General features: G+C 36.7%; 1 protein-coding gene across 3 annotated transcripts in view; it reads right to left on the bottom strand.

Moving 5' to 3' along the window:
• Positions 1-20,029, bottom strand: part of LOC149788914 (thioredoxin reductase 1, cytoplasmic-like) — a 61,167-nt gene that overhangs the window by 25,718 nt on the left and 15,420 nt on the right. For all 3 annotated transcript variants that reach the window (XM_089975041.1, XM_089975043.1, XM_089975042.1), the window contains exons 5-11: positions 19,472-19,602; positions 18,282-18,354; positions 17,358-17,426; positions 15,584-15,634; positions 12,116-12,153; positions 8,317-8,421; positions 4,963-5,078 (exon numbers count right to left, since the gene is read on the bottom strand). In XM_089975041.1, coding sequence (XP_089831167.1) covers positions 4,963-5,078; positions 8,317-8,421; positions 12,116-12,153; positions 15,584-15,634; positions 17,358-17,426; positions 18,282-18,354; positions 19,472-19,602 — 583 coding nt within the window. The remainder of the gene's footprint in view (positions 1-4,962; positions 5,079-8,316; positions 8,422-12,115; positions 12,154-15,583; positions 15,635-17,357; positions 17,427-18,281; positions 18,355-19,471; positions 19,603-20,029) is intronic.

Genomic DNA, 20,029 nt, shown 5'->3' with positions numbered 1-20,029 from the left:
ACTCCAGCCACAAAGATAGGACCTCAGGCATGACATACTGCTTCTGTTTTCACCAGGATAAAGAGTTGCTTGTATATGCCACAACTTGCCTCTGTGCGCTTCTAGAAGTGATTGAAGAAGTGAACATGGTCTTGTATGGATGATGTTCTCTATAGGTCTATGGGAAAGGGAGTGTATGACAACTCTCTGATTGCCAAATGATGGAAACCCATTTCTGGCTACAAAACTAGTCCGAGTTTACTCTGACCCTTGCCAACCCATTTTTGATACTTGGACATTTATGTTGGGGTTTAGGGTCGGTATGGGGTAGCTGCTTACTAGCCGGCCCTGCAAACTTGAATGACCTTTCATCGAGATACATCTGGATGAAATCGATAGGAATATGACTTATTTTCTCAAAAATCGTGAGCATAGCATTCATCATTTCTTTAATCCGCTGACAGCTGAGATGAAAATACATCGTTGCTGAAATCTGACCTGGATCTGGTCATTTGCATCCCGAGTCACATGACTATACAAATCTTGCAACCAACATCATAATATCAGAGGTCATATAGTCACGTGATATTGACAATAAATTTCCAAAGTTGTTGTACATGGAATTTGGACATATTATATAGTAGTCACTTAATGTTTGTAAAAAAATAAAATGCACACTTAATTCTCAACATATTTATTCTGAGAACAAGGACCAGAAACCTGTTGGTATCGCAGCAGGTGGAGAAAACCATTTTCAAGACGTACCTAGCACGTGTCAATATGTTTTTGTTGGTGTCATGTGACTACCACATTGACTTGTGCTTTCTGCGTAGTGAATCTAGTTTTCTTCAAATTGCTGCAGCATTGACAGGTTTTTGGTTGTTGTTTTCACAATAAATATTTTGAGAAGTTTGTTTTTTTATTTTTCTATAAAAATTATGTGACTTTCCTTTATCTGTTCAATTTGTTTTCCTACATCAACACTAGAAATTGTTTATTTGCTGATATCACCTGACTATATGACCTCTGATGTCATTGACATGTTAAGAAAGTTGTGTAGTCACGTGACTAGGAATGCAAATGGCCAGATCCAGGTCAAATTTCAGCAATGATGTACTTTCATCTCATCTGTTGGCGGATTAAAAACAGAACAAAAAAAAATTATATGATCACAATTTCTAGAAAACAAATCATATTCCTATTGATTTCATGCAGGTATATCTTCAAGTTTGCTGGGCTGGCTAGTAAGTGGCTACCCCATGCTGATACCAAATGGTGTCGGCGAATTCCAACTTTTCATAATGGCATGGACTCTGACCCTACACCCCAACATAAATGTCAAAATATAAAAAACGGGGTGGCAAGGGTCAGAGGAAACTTGGACTTGCTACAAAGCCTGGTTGTGTCAAAGAGTACAATTAAACGAGCCGATCTAAACTGACAATATTTTGGGTCATAGTAAGGGTCATGTAATTCACCCAACCTGTATGCTGAAACTAATGCTATCATGAAACTTGCTTTGTGGGATAGAAGCTTCAGTGAAGTGTGGGCTAAATGCTTAAATTTATCAGAATTAAGTCAGGATAAGAGTTCATTTCAGAAATAGGACAAGAAATTTTGGTTAATGTAGATCAAAACTGGGTGAAATGTCCGACAGATCATGATATCATTACCAATATCGTGTCTGCCATGATATTGGAATCTGTCAGATATCATGGAGCAGTAGCCTTTGATGGTAGTTAGGGCCAACCGTTTTTCCTCATAGAGCCAGAGAAAAAAATCAGCCAGTAACAGGATTGAGGCATCCAAGATGATGTTATTGACTCTGTACTAGTCCCTGAAACCTGCCACTTTCTCTTATAAGCTGTTAGAATGGAGTGCATTCCTACCTTTGAGATTAATCAAAAGATTAAATTATTTCTATCGCTATGCTGTATTGACAAGCCAAGCATGAAAAGATTCAGTTCAGCCAGAATCTGTTGCACGATTTGTGATTGAAGACCTGATCCATCTGAGAGGGACTGTCAACATATAAAAAAATCAGTTCTGACCCTGCAACTTTTGAAATATCTTTTGCTACTAAAACCGAGGGAGTGTAGGTGAAGGCCCATAAAACCTCCTGATTTAAAGTGTGTCCATGGCCCAAGCTTCTGGATTTGGAACTGGTGAGATGAAGATGGACAACTTTTGATTTCATTTTGTCACGAAGAGATAGATCACTGTATGCCCCTAAATCAGAAGACTGATTGATGGCGAGACCATTCTTTATGAATGATTTTACCCTTTCTGGATAGTGTTCCAGCCATGCCATTGAGTCTCCTGGGAATACACCTGACTAGTATGTCGATATGGAGTTGGTTACACTAACATAGAAACTGCCGAATCAGAACGCACAGGCAGGGTAATCTGGTGCCCCAGTTTGAGGAGGTAGGTGACCATTACATAGTTGTCTGACATAATTAAGACCATTTTCCTTGAGTGTCAATCCTTCCAGAATTGAAAGGCACTGATGACAGCCTTCATTTCAAGAAGACTGATGTGAAGAGGCCCATCCGCTGGCTCCCACATGCAGGTGACAGTAGTGAAGTCTGGCAACAGGTGGGAACCCAAATCATATGTACTGGAGTTGGTACATACTGTCATTCCTGCATGGGACTTTTCCAGAGGAATCCCTATTGTTAGCCAAGTGCCACTGATGCAGGAATGATCATACCTTGTGTTTGATGAGGACTGTTTGATCAAAGGGGGGGGGGGTTTGAAAAGGGGCACCATTGGGTCAGCAAGGTCATCTGAAAGGGGCAGAGCATGGATCAAGTATGCTGCTTCATTTATTGACCCATAGAGTAGCAAGAACTTCCTGTTGGAAATGGACTTGATAAGTTTGACAATCTGGAATTTGCAAAATTACCAGATTGAGGTTGGTGAGAAACTCCATACCCTGATACAAAGTACTGGGGGATGAAGATCCGACTTTTTCCAGTTCATTAGAAAAACAAGACGATTTAAAAGTGATAGATCATTTCTGCCCTTGATAACAGAACTTATCATATGTTTCTGGAAGAAGTCCAAGTATGGCCACTATAGACTGAGTCGACTGAAACAAGATAACAATGCAATCCATGGATTTGGTAAAAGCCCTAAGGCTGATGTTTAGGCCAAAGAGTAGGACCTGAAACTGATAAACCATGTCATATTAAGCAAATGGAGAGATTTGCATCATGTAGGGTGGATAGGAATGAGAAATTATGCATTAGTCAGACTGTAACTGATGGCATACTTGTCCCTTCTGATAGATGCATTGAGCTCACTATTTCCATCTTGAATTTTGGTGGCATAATGTATTATTTGAGGTGACTCAGGTAAATGGTCAGTCTGAACTTGATGCATGCCTTCTGGATGAGAAAAAGCCTGGATTAAAAAAGCTGGAGATTGTGGTTTCTGCACAATCTTCACCGGCCATTTGCTGATGACAAACTCTTAACACCTGTTGTAGAAAAGAGTCCTTCTCCTGATCTGACAGTATGTCAAAGGAAAGAAGAGAGGAAGGAGGTTGGTTAAATGAAATCCAAAGCCACTCCAAATGACCTGGATCACACATTCATTCTGAAGCAATAGAGTGATCCAGTGAGACCAGAATTGAAGGAATCAGGCACCTATTGGAAGGTCATCTGCGAATGATGGGGTTGGCAGGTTATCATCTAGAGTTACAAGTCTTGGAGGCAGAAAAACTAGGTTCGAATGCAGCACTGAAGCTGAACTCAGTCCACTCCATGGCTGATTATGTTGTTGTTGTTCTAGGGTTTAACGTCATTTTTCAGCACAAGACAAGCTATACATGGCGGCCAGTATAACTGGTGGAGGAAGAACCCTGGAAAACCCAGGGAAGAACCACCGACCCAGGAGAAGCTACTGGCAGGCTTTCCCACGTATCCACGCTAGCCAAGCCTTGGACTTGAACCCACGCAGACAGAGATGAGATGGCAGTGATCTGGAATGGTGAGCACTTGAAACCACTCGGCCACTCAGGGCCCCTGGATGAATCTGAGAAAGGCCGTCTTGTAGGAGGATCAATGCACTCACTGTATTGTGTCATATCTATTTTGTTTTGGCATGCATATCTGGACAGAACATATCCAGGGGCATAAATGACACAATGCCATCATCTCTGTAAAGGTCATGGTCCCTCCCATGTGGTTAAGCCTTGAACATATGGTAAGCTGGGTCTGCAGGATAAATGTGTTGTGCCTAAACAGCCAGATGATTGCCAGAGTATTGTTGTCATGGTTGCTGGCTGTGTGGAAAGCAGTTTGGCCATGCTGAGGGCATGACTGGCTGACTGGATTTTTCATTAAAATCCCCCGCCATTATATGGGTATGTCACTGAAGACACTACAACATGGATGGATCTGTCACTAAGATCCCCACAGATGTATGGATACAGATCTGTAATCATGACTAGCCAGACTGATCTATCAATAAAGTCCCCAAACTGGGACAGCTGGGCTGGCTGGACAGTGAAATTGCATTGAAAGATGGATACAATGATCTGGCAAAAAACAAACAACAATGCCTATACTTACACGCTCAAAGACCATGCTTGAAAATTTGAGGGTATCTAAGCCCATTGGGCTGCCTAAAACTGGGGGGACACTAACCCAATGAGTCAGAATAACCTGTAGAAGCAAGAGATGTTAACAAAGGTAAAATCTGGCCTGAATTTAATAACAGCCTCATTATGCAACAGCAGATCAGGGTCTATGTTGTTTGCAATTGGATCCAGCATGTACACAAGTATAAATGGTAAATACTTTACAAGTCCGATTAACATGTTTTGTTAAATACGCTTTATGGCTTATCATATTTTCTTGATAAGAAGTTAGATAAAAAATATTAGTGTCCCTGTATTTTTCTGCTACTGTAAGGACTGAGCTAGGACATCCAATTTGTTTCAATCACCAAAATAACAAAATAAATGTACTTTACCTTGTGACACAAAACTCCTTGGCTCCTGGTATATCTGGATATCTTGGTCTCTCCCCAGTGGCAATTATAAATTTATCAGCTGTGTACTCCATTACCTTGCCATTCTTTTCTGTGGCCTGAAAGAACATTATAGTACATAGTTTGGCGGTACATGAAAAAGAGTTTATGCATCTTCCTGGATTAAAAACAACTTGTAATCCTTATTTCCTATTTTTGCAAGTCAATTCAAGCCATGTAGTGGATGTGTGGAATAAACTTAATTATGCTTAAGGTACGTCAAGCCAAATTCTGATCACCCAAATCAATCTTCTGACTTCAACACAGTAATACACCTGCAAAGTTCCATCTGTGAAGCAGAACTCAAAGTAACTGCACTGAAACCAAATTGTTCAGATGGACAGAGAGACGTATGCAACCAAAACATTTTATGCTCTGCCTTTTGGTTGTTGTATAATAGCCCATTATTTTTGTATTGTGGTCCCCAACTCTTGTGCAATCCTCTGATCTGCATCCGTTAGCTTTAAATGGACAGAAATCCATGGCATCAAGGAATTCTTTGAAGGCCATCCTTCTAACATAATGGTATTTACAGAGAGAAATCTCCTGTAAATAGCTGCCAACCGCACTGGCTCACAGTTAGTGAAAATAGGGATAAAAAAGTCGTGAATTTGGACATGAATTAGTGAAAAATACCATGACAATAACTCCATCCACCCTGACCGTCAATACTACACTATATCCAGTTCGCAATATAAAACTAAAACACTACATACATGCAGAAATATTTAGTTATCAAGACATGATACTGTGGCAGACTTGAACTTCCCCAACTGCTTGATCGTAAATTTGTTTTCTAAACAATTCAGGCTTCTTGCCTGCTGGTTGATCTTGGTGACAAAAATTGCTGAAAAATTTTCTGCAGCTAAGGAGGCCCTAAAGTCTGTCTTATTTTTCCTCACTTGAGAAAATACTCTTTCGTTGTCACTGTTAGGAATGCACAGGAGGTGCAGCACTTTTGGTTCTTCCACAGGAAAATCTGAAAGGGATTTTCGAGTCCGGGAACATTTGTCAGAACAAATGTTTAGCATGGTCTCCAGCTGATAAAGGTAGATTGTGTTCGACAAGAAAACTCACAAATAATGCTTCCGCATTGGTAGCCTGCAGGTCTTCTGCCGATGGCTTAAAATATTCCAGAGCTGAAATCTGCGAATTCTTAATTTTCCCAACTTCTACGTGCTTTCTCACATCGCCTCTGCGATGGCACACTGAGTGCAAAAAGCATGATGCATATCAATGTTCAATGGCAGAATGCACTGCCAATTTTTTATATACTCCAAATTAAAATTCACTTTTTGAGCAATACATTTCTTTTTCCTGGGTGGTGAAGACATTTTCAAGAGCTTACATGCGATGCTGAATGGTAACTCAAATCAGTGTTGGTGATGCATGCACGGAGCAAAATTCTGGTTAGATCCCAATTTCTCTCAAAAGCATTAGTTTTAGCATTTGTAAAACTACTCTTATACATATAGATTAAAATAGGCTAAAATGCATGCTACCGGGCCAACTGTACTAATCGGCTGTAGATCTACTAATATCGCGACCAGCAGTACCGGACCGTTTCGGCAACTGCGAATATCACGACTAGCGCTTAACTGGAAGTCGGTTATTTTCATTAAAGATTTAAAATAATTGAAGAGTGGAGAATTCATGAATTTTTGGCTTGCGGCATGAATCAGTGAATCACTGAAAAAGTCGTGAAATTCAAACCAAATTCATGAGGGTTGGAAGCTATGCCTGCATATCTGTTGATCTATAAATTCAACACATCAACATTTATTCCATCATGCTGATAAACTAACATAACTCCTCACAATGTGGCAAGTAATACGATTATCCATAGTCCTCTGTGTTCCTTAGATGTCAGGTTTTGTCACTGTGAAAATTACTGGCTATCACCACCAATAATGATCAAGATGACAAAAACTAACTGCATTGTTTAATTCAAGTCAGCATGACATCCTGTCTCCAGAAATCCAAAAAAGTATGTTTGCCATTGTGGCTTCTCTCTCAAATGTTATGAAATGTTATGAAATGTACATGAAAGGACACCTAACTACCAGCTGACCATGGGACAATATCACTTCTTCCTTTCTAAACACTAAGTATCTTGTGCAATAACTACAAATTGCCAACAAAGAAATAAGTTGTGCAAAAGAGAGTAAAATGTTTTCAAACATTCTCAGTTTAGAACACGCAGTGAATGCAATTTGACTAAATGAAGAGAAGGAGAGTCTTTTCATATATGGTGGTCAGTTGACAGTTACGCCATTCAAAACTGGGTTTCATCAATGCAGTCCAAAAATAAGTGCACTGGCAGCAATAATAGGTTATGACAATATTAATAATTGTCACAAGACTGAAAACGCAGCTGCATTAACGGCTACTAGTATGTAAACTTCCCACCTTATTAAATGAATCCACAAGACCATTTCCCTCTGATGAGTTACAAAGATAACGAAAAAGGTCAGGGACCAAGAGGGACTAGACCAACCCAACATATGGGAGGGTTTGCCTCCACATCCTATTAGGCATCACTGTTTTTCAGTTTAATTGAATTGGAAGTGAAGGTGACCCTCTGTGGGAAACCAGTCTGTCAGATCCCAAATACACCTAGAGTCCAATAAGTCTCTACACTTCTATCCAACTCCTCTACAACAACAGTGAATAGAAAAGACATGAACACTAACAAAAAGGGAAAAATGGACGCAAACATGCCAAGCATTTGCTTCTACCTAAGTGTCTATACATTTTAACTTATCAGACCATAAAATAAACTTTATTCTTTATTAGATAACAGAAATCCTCTAATCCGATACAAAGCTCACTAGTAGCAATTAATATAAAGTATAATTGGAAAGATAGAGAAATTGAATGTTTATACCAATTACATAAACTACAGCTGCAAGGGATCAAAATCTCCACGTATTTTTAATCTGAGTACATGGCTACAGCATAATACAATGAACATTATTTGATTCAAATGAAGTATGACTGAAATAAAGAAAGCAAAACTTATACTGAAAGAAAATGAGGTGTTTATGCAAGATAAAACACCAAATGGATGATGAGTAAATAAATACATGATAAAAGTACAAATTTGTGTGTGAAAAGAGGACTGTAACCTACTTTTGATCTTATTTTGTTAACACTAATTCGTTTTCAAGCAAGCATATGAAGACTGACATGAATGTAACATTTAAGGAGCATTAACGGTAGTACCTATTTGATCAATAAAAATATTTTTTTTTGCTTTCAACAAGTTTATTGTTTAACAGTATCAAGTAAACATACCTTTATTCTATGAGGACCAATGAATTCAGCATAAGCATTTTTGTAGTCTACTTTTTGTTCACGTAGCTGCACTCGATATCCCCAGTTCAGTGATGCAATATGATCCTAATAAATGTAAAAGCAAATGAGAACTGATACAATAGTCTACTGATATGGTTACTAAAGTTAAAACTGATTTTAACAAGAGACCCAAGTGGCCAACATCACTCACCTGGGTTACAAAATCATTTCACTGAGCTGATTTCTGTAGTAATATAAGAATACAGAACACGAACACTACTCCCAAACAGAACATGTTTATTTTACTTACTTAAATATAATACAAATTCTTTCCCTAAGATTAAGCATAATTATTTTGCTTAGTTTTGCTCATATCTAGTCATCAAATATCAGTAAAAATTAAGTTTACTAACAATACTTACATTTGTTGCCTACCTACTTGTATATCATTTCATACAACTGAAAAAACTCAAGCTGTTATCTTTTTTAAGGCTTTGGTTTTCGTTACTGCTGGCTATTAACCCTTTACCTCATAGAGCATAGTGACAAAGTGCAGCGTGCTATAAATAGAACACTTGTTACCTAGTCGACAGCATACATGTAGGCCTGCCTGTGAACTGTTAAGCAATGTAGTGTATGTTACGTTTAACAGCAATTTTAACCATTTTACATTTTTGGTACACATCTATTAAATGTGGAAAAATTTAAGAGTAAAGTCCGATTGTTATATCTGTGTAATGATTTTTCACAGAAGAATTTTTTATGTGCTTTAAAATCTTGAGAGAACTCGTTCACTGTCATGTCAGTGAGGTCGCATGACCAACCATTTCCAATAATCAAAATTTACATGTTTTTCAGCTGCGTCTACATCATTAAGTCATCTGAATTTGATAATTTATAAAAACTAATTGCTGCCTACATCAATATCAGAGCCTTTACCTAAGTTATTGAATCTTTCATAGTTGTGATTCTAATGGTGGAAACTTCGTAAGTACTGAATGAAATCCGTGACTGCCATTTTGGAGAGTGGAGATTAGGACCAGTTACTTTAAATAGCAGATGTCGACCAGTGCATAAACAGCAACCACGTGATCTGATGTAATTGTCATTCGCAGAAATGAATGTAGTATCTAATAGGAGGGTTTTCCCCGAAGGTGGTGCTACGAAAACCAACTAAAAATGGCTGATGTTTGCAGCAGGCGTCAAAAGGTGCTTCCATGTGAATGGAGTAGAGGCATCCAAAGACCCTTGCATTAGGTAAAGGGTTAAATCTTAAGTGTTTCAGAAGAAAAGCATGCTGGGGAATTTTTATATCGAAACTTATTAAAATAAAAATCAACACAAATTTTTTATATTTTTGAAGTGATGATATTAAATGTGTGAAATGCCATATAATAATGCACAATATGTGGGATTACATATAAACAACAGGTACTTTAATATAGCAATAAAACTGTAGCGAATAACCATATTTATTTCGTGGCATTCTGAACAGGAAATGTGAAATGAAAAATGTAAAATATGAAGCGCTGAATCAGTTTACAAGAGAGTAAATTCAAACCCACTAAATCACTTGCAATTCATCTTCTGACTCACAAGGTAATCATAGTGTTAAAATATGGAATAGTCACACTGGCAAAAACACTGCCATTACTAATCACTGCTATTCAGTCACTCCTGAAAAGTCAGTATAATACGGCATATTGATGAAGAATATGGTATGGCACTGGGGTCAGATTTAATTCAATAAAACATTTCTGTATCAATGAATCAAAGGTGGGACAAGTTTATGAACTCTTGTCAGATATTTATTAAGTCAGAAGCAATTGCAGTTAAGCCTACTTTCTATTATCAACCTCAAGGCATCATCTTTCCTCTGACAATTAACTGCAATATATTTCCACAATTGGTCTTTAATCAAATTCTGAAGATAATAATTAAATTACCAATATGCTTAAAATCTGACACTATCCCTATTTTTGTTTTCTTAAAATTCAACAACTCATAAGCTGTTACGGAACACTGCCATCTCACCTCTGTCTGTGTGGGTTCGAGTCTCGGATTCAGCCAATGTGGGTATGTGAGAAAGCTTGCCAGTAGCTTCTCGTGGGTCTGGGTTTTTCCCCGGGATTTTCCTGGGTTCTTCCTCCACCATTAATACTGGCCGCCATGTAGAGCCTATCGTGTGCTGAAAAATGGCGTTAAACCCCACAACAACAACAACTCATAAGACAGCTTCGCATCAGTCAGATGGACATGGGACAGTTGGCATTGCTTTGGAATTGAACCATTTGATTTCTAGATGTCCAGAAATTTTCTGTTAATTAGTGCAAGCCATATCAAAATATATTTTTAATTTGGCAGAGATTGTTTAACCTTTTGTTTCCTATGAATCTGAAAATGTCTTAACTTTTTTTTAAAATCACTCTTTACCAATGAAATAATATGATCTAATAGAAATGATCTAATCCCAAACTTGCCGAAGGCTGGGAACTAGTTCTGTAGTACCTGGCGCTGATAGTAAATTTCTCCCTAAAATGGAATTTAACCAGATTGAGACGACTGAGTTCAGTGTTTTCTGTATGGTTAGAGGGGAGTGAGTACGTCAATAAATACCAAGTTAGATGAAAAAAGGAGAGCTCTGACATGAATATTAACATTGATCAATATCTGAATCCTTTTGGAATTCTTTCCTTGGATATTTGGATTAGAAAATACGTCATTTTTCATTTCAGTTCTAACGATATCATCACTATGCACTTATCTTGCTCACAACTGTACCCATCTAAGATCTGGATGACTTTCTTTACCAAGTTTGCTACAAGCCAGATAAAAAATTAAAATGCAAGGTGACCTCATTAATGCGTGGCTCTCACTCGTCATCAAGCATGTACATGTTTGAGATAAGTAAACATTCTGAACCTAAAAAAAACCTGAGCATAAATACAGACTCCAAAGTATATATCAAAATCAGATCAGACATGAAAACTCCGCAGTGGTAACAATTCAAGTGTATGTCAATATGGTCATGCAGGCAAGTTTATTCAAATTAAATAAAATATTAATTGCTGTTCTGCAATTTAATACTAAAATAGTTTCAGCAAAGTCTATTTAATACTGCTTGTTGAATGCTCTGCACCTTGGATGTCATCTAAAAACTTCCAGATGAAAATTATCGATTGCTGTGGACGTCTACATTGACAGCCAGGTACTAAACTGGGTCAAGAGAAGATGATGTTGGTAACTATCATAACAAATAACAGGGTAGTAGAAATTTGTTTTCAACATGCACTGCTTTAACTGTGACATCAGAGAGTGCGACATTCAATCCAGTTTGTACTGCATCACACTTTTAGGTTGACCTCACCAAAAAATAAAAAAAATGTCCACTTAACATTGATTTTGCTGTATGTATTTTTCTGGGCATGTACATTATGACCTTTCATATGTAAACCACTCTCTTTATAACTCATGCTCTGATAATTTGCGAACCCACTTACAGCATGGGTCAGGTGTGGATACCATTTTTTCAAGTAGAAAATACATACAAATTTACCTCTATTGCTGACCATAACGTGCTGACAGATGTAGGTCTTTGGAGTTTGTTAGGAGTAATCAGAACAAACAACAAAGACCCTGATCTACTGGTACACTATGATACATCAGATCTAGGTCTATATTGTTTGCAGTTTGACTTGACTTACAAGCATGTATATCTACAGTATGCTATGTGAAGTCCAATCTATTCAAAAAGGTAAAATACTTCGGTAAAAATAAACCTGTTCATATGAATACTAACCTGAATTGCTGTTTTCATTTTTACCCAATCATGTTTAACTGAAAATAGAAGAGGAAAACAGATACATCTTTTTAAATACAGCTTTTCATTTTAGGAAATTAGGACTAACAGTATACCGCTGAATAATTTCGATTATGGGAATCTGCAGTGTAACTGCAATAATTTATTGGGCAACCAGACCTTCCAAGCAGGTTGCCCAGGGACAACAATGGACTTTCAAATTTGTTCTACTCCTGTGTTGCCTATCTGCTGGCTAAGTTCGAAGCAGCAAACATGTTCCAGAATATTTTTCCCCTCTGACCTGACGATCAAGAAATATAGATTGTTTTCAATATGAAACATTGTCAAGATGACTTCCACTTCAATGGTTAAAAAGCCAATAGTTCTCAAATTTTTGCCATCTCTTTAAATCCTTTTGTACAATCCATGTGTTTTTTTCTCTCTAAGTTTAAATGTCTCTATAGGTTAAACATTCCACCATATTTTTGATATTATTAATGTGACTTACACTACTTTCTCCAAGCTATAACTGGGGAATGTAGAAAACAACAGAGTTCTCTTCCAAATAATGTTGATTTGACACTTGAAATCCACTGTTTCTTTCAAAGGAAGTAGATTGGTACTCATTATGCATATAATGTATCTAACAGGGTAAAGGAAAATTTATAGTCTGTGCATCAGTCATCATAAACAGAACTGGTGTTAGTTCATTCTTAGCTTGGAAAATTACAACTGCTTAAAACATTTCATGATGAAGATGACATGTTAAAAACTGGAGGAAATGTATGGTAATTAAAAATCATACAGATTTTCAGTAAAAATCAGCTAGGATGTTTTTAGTCAATGTACATATTTGAATGGTATTCATGCCAGGATGCTTTCTGTCAAATTTGGTCCAATTCTATTCAAAAGTTGGGAGAAGTTGTTCTAGAATGGTGACCATGTAATACATCTGATGGTTGAGTGGTAATATTTGTACAAGTTTGAAGGGTCTTCTATTTTGCTGTTTAGGAAAAGCTGTTTAAAGTTTTTTTTTCTTCTAAATTTAGTAACTATGTATTTTGTATTTTTAATAAAGGCAGCCATATCTGAGGCATGATCTGCACGATTTGCAGAAAAATGGAAGGTTTTCCTGCCCAGATACCTTTTCTCAAATTTGATCAAATTCTGTTCAGAGGTTTTTGAGAAGCCACTGCCAGAGTTTTTAAATAGTTTTTTTTGTTAGTGATGACAGCCATATTTCATAGCAGAATAATTTGTATAATTTTAAAAGTCCTTCCTGCCATCATGCAATGTGCCAAATTTTGGTCAACATTGGTCCAGTGGCATTTGAGACATAAAACTGCAATTATTTAAGACCTCTTAACGTTGAAAATATTCATCTTGCTTGTAATGAAACTCATCCAACATCTTGATGACAACTGATTCTTTTACAACTTGGTTCCAAAAATTGCTTGAATGTTGACAAGCTCAGCAAGACATTGGCAAGTTCACCTTATTAAAATGTGTAGATCCTGCTCGTAATAAAACAAGTCAACACATAGCAATGATACAAGTCAATGCAATGCAGTGATACAAGTCAACGCATAGCAACGATACAAGTCAACGCAATGCAGTGATACAAGTCAATGCATTGTTGTTGTTGTTGTTATTGGGTTTAATGCCATTTTTTTTAGCGCACGATAGGCTACACATGGCGGCCAGTATTAATGGTGGAGGAAGAACCCGGGAAAACCCTGGAAAGAACCACCGACACACGAGAAGCTACTGGCAAGCTTTCTCACTTACCCACATTGGCCGAATCTGAGACTCGAACCCATGCAGACAGAGGTGAGATGGCAGAATCAATGCATTGCAATGATACAAGTCCATATTCCAAGCAGAATGATACAAGTCTATTTACAAAGTCTAATCAAAATCTGATCTAAGAAGTCATCATGTGAATGGCAATATTCTGGATAAAATAAGCCTATTTTCCAAGTTTCATACAAATCTGACGAGAAATAGTTACTGAAGTGCTGACAAACTCGGCCAATCAGAAGCATGACCAGTTTATTAATATTCACAGATCTTGTTCCATACATGACCTTGACGATTTAAGTCTCTTCAAAAAATTTAATCCAAATTATATCAGTGGTAGTCTCTAGAATGCCAACAGGCTCAATCAGATGCAAGATCACCTCATTAATATTATCTAACTCAAGTGAGATCTTTCATCAAATAGGTTTATATTCAAAGATTTATCAAAACTGGATCAGAAATATGGTTTCCAGTGGTAACAAAGCTCATTCAACCATATGTGTGACTACCTCAATCTCACTCATTATCAAACAGGTCTGAGATCATGATGATGTAAGCACACAAATCTGATCAAAGATGTGAAATCGGAAAAGTGCAGTCATATATTAAGGCAAGTCAGCATTGTCGTTAAAAATTTCAAATCCAGAATGCTTATTGCCAAATCTGTTTGAATTCCCTTTAAGTGGTATTTAAGCAAAAGTAATTATAATGTTTTTCTATTCTGAGTCATTTTTGGAAAGGCATTATCTGAGGCAACGTAAAAGGACGGTATGCAAAATTTGTCCATTCTGCTGAGTGGTTTTTCATAAATCCACATATTTTTCTATCTTCAGAAAAGGCAGTCATATGTGAAGGTGAATTAATATCATTTACACAAACTGAAAGCCTTTATGCCAGGATGCTTTCTGCCAAACTTGGCTAAAATTGGTGCAGTGATTTTTGGGAATGTTTAAAAAATGGCTAACACCGATGAAAGGTATACTATGCACTCCGATGCAGGACCATAACATAAACCTACTTTGACTTGAATATATGACCAGGAAAGTTAAATAAAAGAAAAATGGTTTTTGAAAATGTGTAAATGGCCCTATCTCTAATTATCCATTTATCGTGATTCCTATTATGGCTATTTTTTTGCCATGTTAACAAGAATAGGTAGAATACATGTTTCTAATCTGAACAATGTTGTGACCCAAATTTATGTGGCTTAACAGAGGTGGCCAGTATTACGAGTTTTGATTATCATCAGAACAGTCATAATGAATCTGAAATACATGGTTAGTCTAACAATGTGATGTGATTTGGATTTTTAACGTAGCTTTAACAATTTTTCAGTCACATAGCTATGATCTCTGCATTGTGGCAGTTCATAGTGATGTCTACCACTGGGACATCATGCCGCAGACATGTAGCATGATGTCCCACCCAGTCACATTATCCTGACACCAGGCCAACCAGTCCTAACACTAACCAGTTGATGCTGAGCGCCAAGCGAGGCAACTGCAAGTACCATTTTTGTAAGTCTTTGCTATGACTCGGCCAGGGATCAAACCCATGACCTCCCGCATCCGAGGTGGGCGTTCTAACCACTAGGCCACCGGAGCAGTCGGTTAGTCTAACAAGGAAGCAGTATTAGTAAGGGACAGGTTTAGGGAAATAAATACTTACTTCCATCTGTTACCTCCCATCCAAACTCTTTAGCATCAGAAAAGCCATGACCTTGAAGAAAAAAGTTATAAAATGAAAACCATGGCAACCTGCAATGATAGACAAAGACTAAAAGTGCCATTAAAACAACAACAAAAATCCTTGCCTTCATGTGCTGCAAACAGGACAATAAACTCAGCAAAGGACTAAAAGGTAAGTGAAACTTGTATAAGACAGTCACAATGTGAATTGGAGAAACAATTGTGTTACAGTAGTTCATTTCTGCAAAATCAACTTGTACTGATCAATACAATATGACATTGCTCATTACACTGTGAACTCCAGGAGAGATTTGATGTAAAATGATGTTGCAATTTCTGTCTCTTATTAAATACCATATAGAGGAAAAAAAAGAGAAATGCAAAACAATTGTTTTAAATGCAATTACAGTCCTGTGAATAAAAATGATAATCTATGTCAAAGTGTATAAAACTGGAAAATCACCAGCGATTTACAACTGGCATTAAATTGACTGCGCATGCTTTCTGTTTCAGAAAATGGAGGTGATCTCAGTAAATGTGTCATAATGAACAAATTCCCCATAGAAACCAATTTCTTTTTGTATCTGATGAGTCAGTCAATTATTTTCAACCTGAGCAAATGTGACAATTATAAATAATCATTCTGGTATTATGTTGTGGATAATCAGTGATTGGCTAAAATTCACACTCTTGGGTAGTAACAACAAACTTGTGCTAACAGATGGATGGACATTGGACTTCTGTTTTATGATCAGTAGAGTTAACAACCATAGCCATAACTGCAATAATTCACAATAAAATAATGTGCTTTTTGAACAAGAAATGAATGTTTTAAAAGTGCCCTTTTGACTAGGAGATCATGTTTAAAGTGCCCTTTTTGATCAAGAGGCTTGTTTAAAGTGCCCTTTTTGACCAAGAGATGCCTGTTTAAAGTGCCTTTTTGATCAAGAGATGCCTGTTTAAAGTGCCTTTTTGACCAAGAGATGCATGTTTAAAGTGCCCCTTTTGATCAGGAGATACCTGTTTATAGTTCCCTTTTTGACCAAGAGATGCCCGTTTAAAATGCAGCTTTTGATCAAGAGATGCATGTTTAAAGTGCCCCTTTTGACCAAGAGATGCTTGTTTAAAGTGCCCCTTTTGATCAAGAGATGCCTGTTTAAAGTGCTTCTTTTGACCAAGAGATGCATGTTTAAAGTACCCTGTTTGATCAAGAGACTTTTTTTAAAGTGCCCCTTTTGATTAAGAGATGCATATTGAAAGTGCCCTTTTTGACCAAGTTGTTGTTGTTGTTGTTGTGGAGTTTAACGCCATTTTTCAGCACATGATAGGCTATACATGGCGGCCAGTATTAATGGTGGAGGAAGAACCAGGGGAAACCCCCGGAAAGAACCACTGACCCAAGAGAAGCTACTGGCAAGCTTTCTCACATACCCACATTGGCTGAATCTGAGACTCGAACCAGCGCAGACAGAGGTGAGATGGCAGTGATCCGTAACAGAAAGCGCTTTAGACCACTCAGCCACTCGGGGCCCCCCTTTTTGACCAAGAGATGCTTGTTTAATGTGCCCTTTTTGACCAAGAGATGCTTGTTTAAAGTGCCACATTTGATTAAGAGATGCACGTTTAAAGTGCCCCTTTTGATCAAGAGATGTATATTTTGTAAATGAGTATGATTAACATACCCCTTTTATATTCTAGATTAACTCTAGGATTAGAGTGAATGTTTGATATGAGAAAAGATCATGTACACCTACCGAGAAGAGCTGCCTGATGCATTAACTTTTTTGGTATACATCCAACATTAACGCATGTCCCTCCTAGGCCTGGAAGAAAATGTAAAAACATTGAGCTTCATATAATACATATATATAAGAAATGGAACTTTTCATTCCATTAAAAAATTGGTTACAAATAACAGTAAATCCCTAATAACTTAAATATGAATTTTTATATACACTCACTCAAATGATTGCTAAATTCTCTGAATGTTGACCATTCAAATGGAATAAAAAGTTTGAGCATGTATTCAAAGGTCTGCAGGTACTATAGCTTTCATAAGACATCTTAACTGGTAACTGGGTCCTGATAAGTCAACACACAACGCATGCGCGCGTGCACACACACACACAGAGTTCATCATATTTTATTCCTTCATAGCAATTTACATAAAAGTCAAAGATACAGATCTGTGGGCATTTTTAACTTTTGCAATTAATGAATTGGTACCCATAATCCTCACTTAAAAGACACCAACTTTACAGTCCTTTTTATCCTTTTTTTCACACAAACCTTCTGCAAGCAACTTTGTGATTGTTTTTTGTAATACTCAGTAAAACACTGGAAGGTGCAGCTCATGTTTCAATATTCATTAAGAATGATATTCAAAAAATTAACCAATATAACCTTCAATATGCTTTCATCATTATAGATTAAGAAGGTGGATACACAAATCAAAATTCATTTTTCCGTATTTGAATTTTCTTATCAAATGATCAGTCATGTCTTTGAAACCATTTTTTTATAGCTCATAACTGAAAACATTGTAACCATTTTTAATAGCCCATGGTTGAAAAAACACTGAAACTATTTTTAATAGCCCATAGTTGAAAATAGTCAAGCAATTTTTAATAGCCAATGGTTGAAACAGTTAATAATTTAAAATTTAATTTTCTTTTTACCCCATGTTGTTCCAATTGGTGTTGGCTTCACAAAATCAAAGACGGCCACTTTCCTATCATATTGTGCAGCTTCCTGTGGAGAAAAAAAAAACGAAAATTATAGACTGGCTGGATTGTTAAAGTATGTTTTAAAAACTGGATGGAGAGAGTCTAATAAAAAACAACCTGTAAACAAGTAACATACAGTTATGCAGCAACTGTTAATTATGAAATGGTAAAATGATATGCATTTGGCATTTGACTTCATGATTGTTTAAATATCCACAATATGTAAAACATACATTACAATCTAAAATAAGGTTATACAATCTTTTGTAAATACTATTTACACTGATCTTTCACTTTTGAGTTTTGGACGTCTTGTGAACCTTCTTATAGCATGTGAACAGGTGTGAATCAGATTTATTTCTAAGGTAAAACGTAAGGATGGACTAACTGCCCAGCATCAACAAAATTGCGATCAAAACCAGTAAATGAAAGATCAATACATTGTTCATTTTATCACAGATATTTGGATTATAGGAATGATTATTTGCAAATTTTATAAAGAAATCATATATTTTGTGTGATTTTCTTAACAAAATAGTTCCTCCTTAAATAATGGTATATAAGACAAAAGATCAATAGATGAAAGTATTGGTAAATATCGATAAGTGGCAATACTGTATAAAATAAATATAAATCATGTCGGGTATAATTTTTGTTGCTGTTGTGATTTTTTTATCTTTTAATTGGATTTCAATACAATGATCATAAATGTGGTATGCCCTCATATATTCAAATGTGAAATGAGTCTGACAACTGTCATGGTGATGCCTAATGAGTCAGCCAACTGTCATGGTGATGCCTACTGAGTCAGCCGACTGTCATGGTGATGCCTACTGAGTCACCTGACTGTCATGGTGACCAAATGCTTAAGATGGCTTTATTCTGACAACTGTTAAGAACTTAATGGTCATGTAAATAATAGTATCACTTTTACAGAATTTTATACAAAGCAAGAAGAAAAAAGCATTTAAAAAAATGGAAATTCAACAAAATTCTTGATTCTGAATGATGAGACCATCTTAAAAGTTTGTTAAGTCCGAGAGTAATCTGCCAATCAAAAAAATCCTTGTCAACTTATGATTTTGTACCATACACTTTCAATCTTCAGAAAGACTAAGAAACCTAGGTACTGAAGTGTTTACCTTGGAAGCAGCCAGTCCTCCCGATCCACCGCCAATTACGATGAGGTCATAGTCATAGGACTTAGCATGGGAATTGATCATTGGCAGAAGTCTGCTTTCCGCATGAGCTCTTTGCGTATCATCATTTCCACCTGTCCCAAAAACCCACATATTTACTATTGTGACCATAGTATCTGTTACAGTTTCAAATTATCAGTTTATATAAAAGAAACATGAACTTTTAATTCATCCTTACAAAACAAAATACAAGTGCTGAGAGCAAAGAATTAGAAGGAACATCTCTGAATGAGGCAGTCATGGATTCAAGCCAACATGTAGACTGCGTAATTTTTTTCATGCCATTTTTAAAAACTATAAATGCTAACGTATTTGCTTGACATTTGTTTAACGCAACACCATCTGTTGAGATAACCTAAAATTTTGAAAACAAGCCAAAGTCTGTAATTTAGACTGATTCAAATGAAGGCAAATTACCAAGTGAAAATTTTGGTAGGTGTTTAATTGGATAGTTGGTATTACTGCTTAATTAACACATCAGTGCTGTATCATACCAAAGAA

The sequence above is a fragment of the Sinohyriopsis cumingii genome, chromosome 11 (assembly GCF_028554795.1).
Source record: "Sinohyriopsis cumingii isolate HCF-2022 chromosome 11, ASM2855479v2, whole genome shotgun sequence".
Classification (NCBI taxonomy): Eukaryota; Metazoa; Mollusca; class Bivalvia; order Unionida; family Unionidae; genus Sinohyriopsis; species Sinohyriopsis cumingii.
This window is presented reverse-complemented; position numbering and strand designations above follow the sequence as displayed.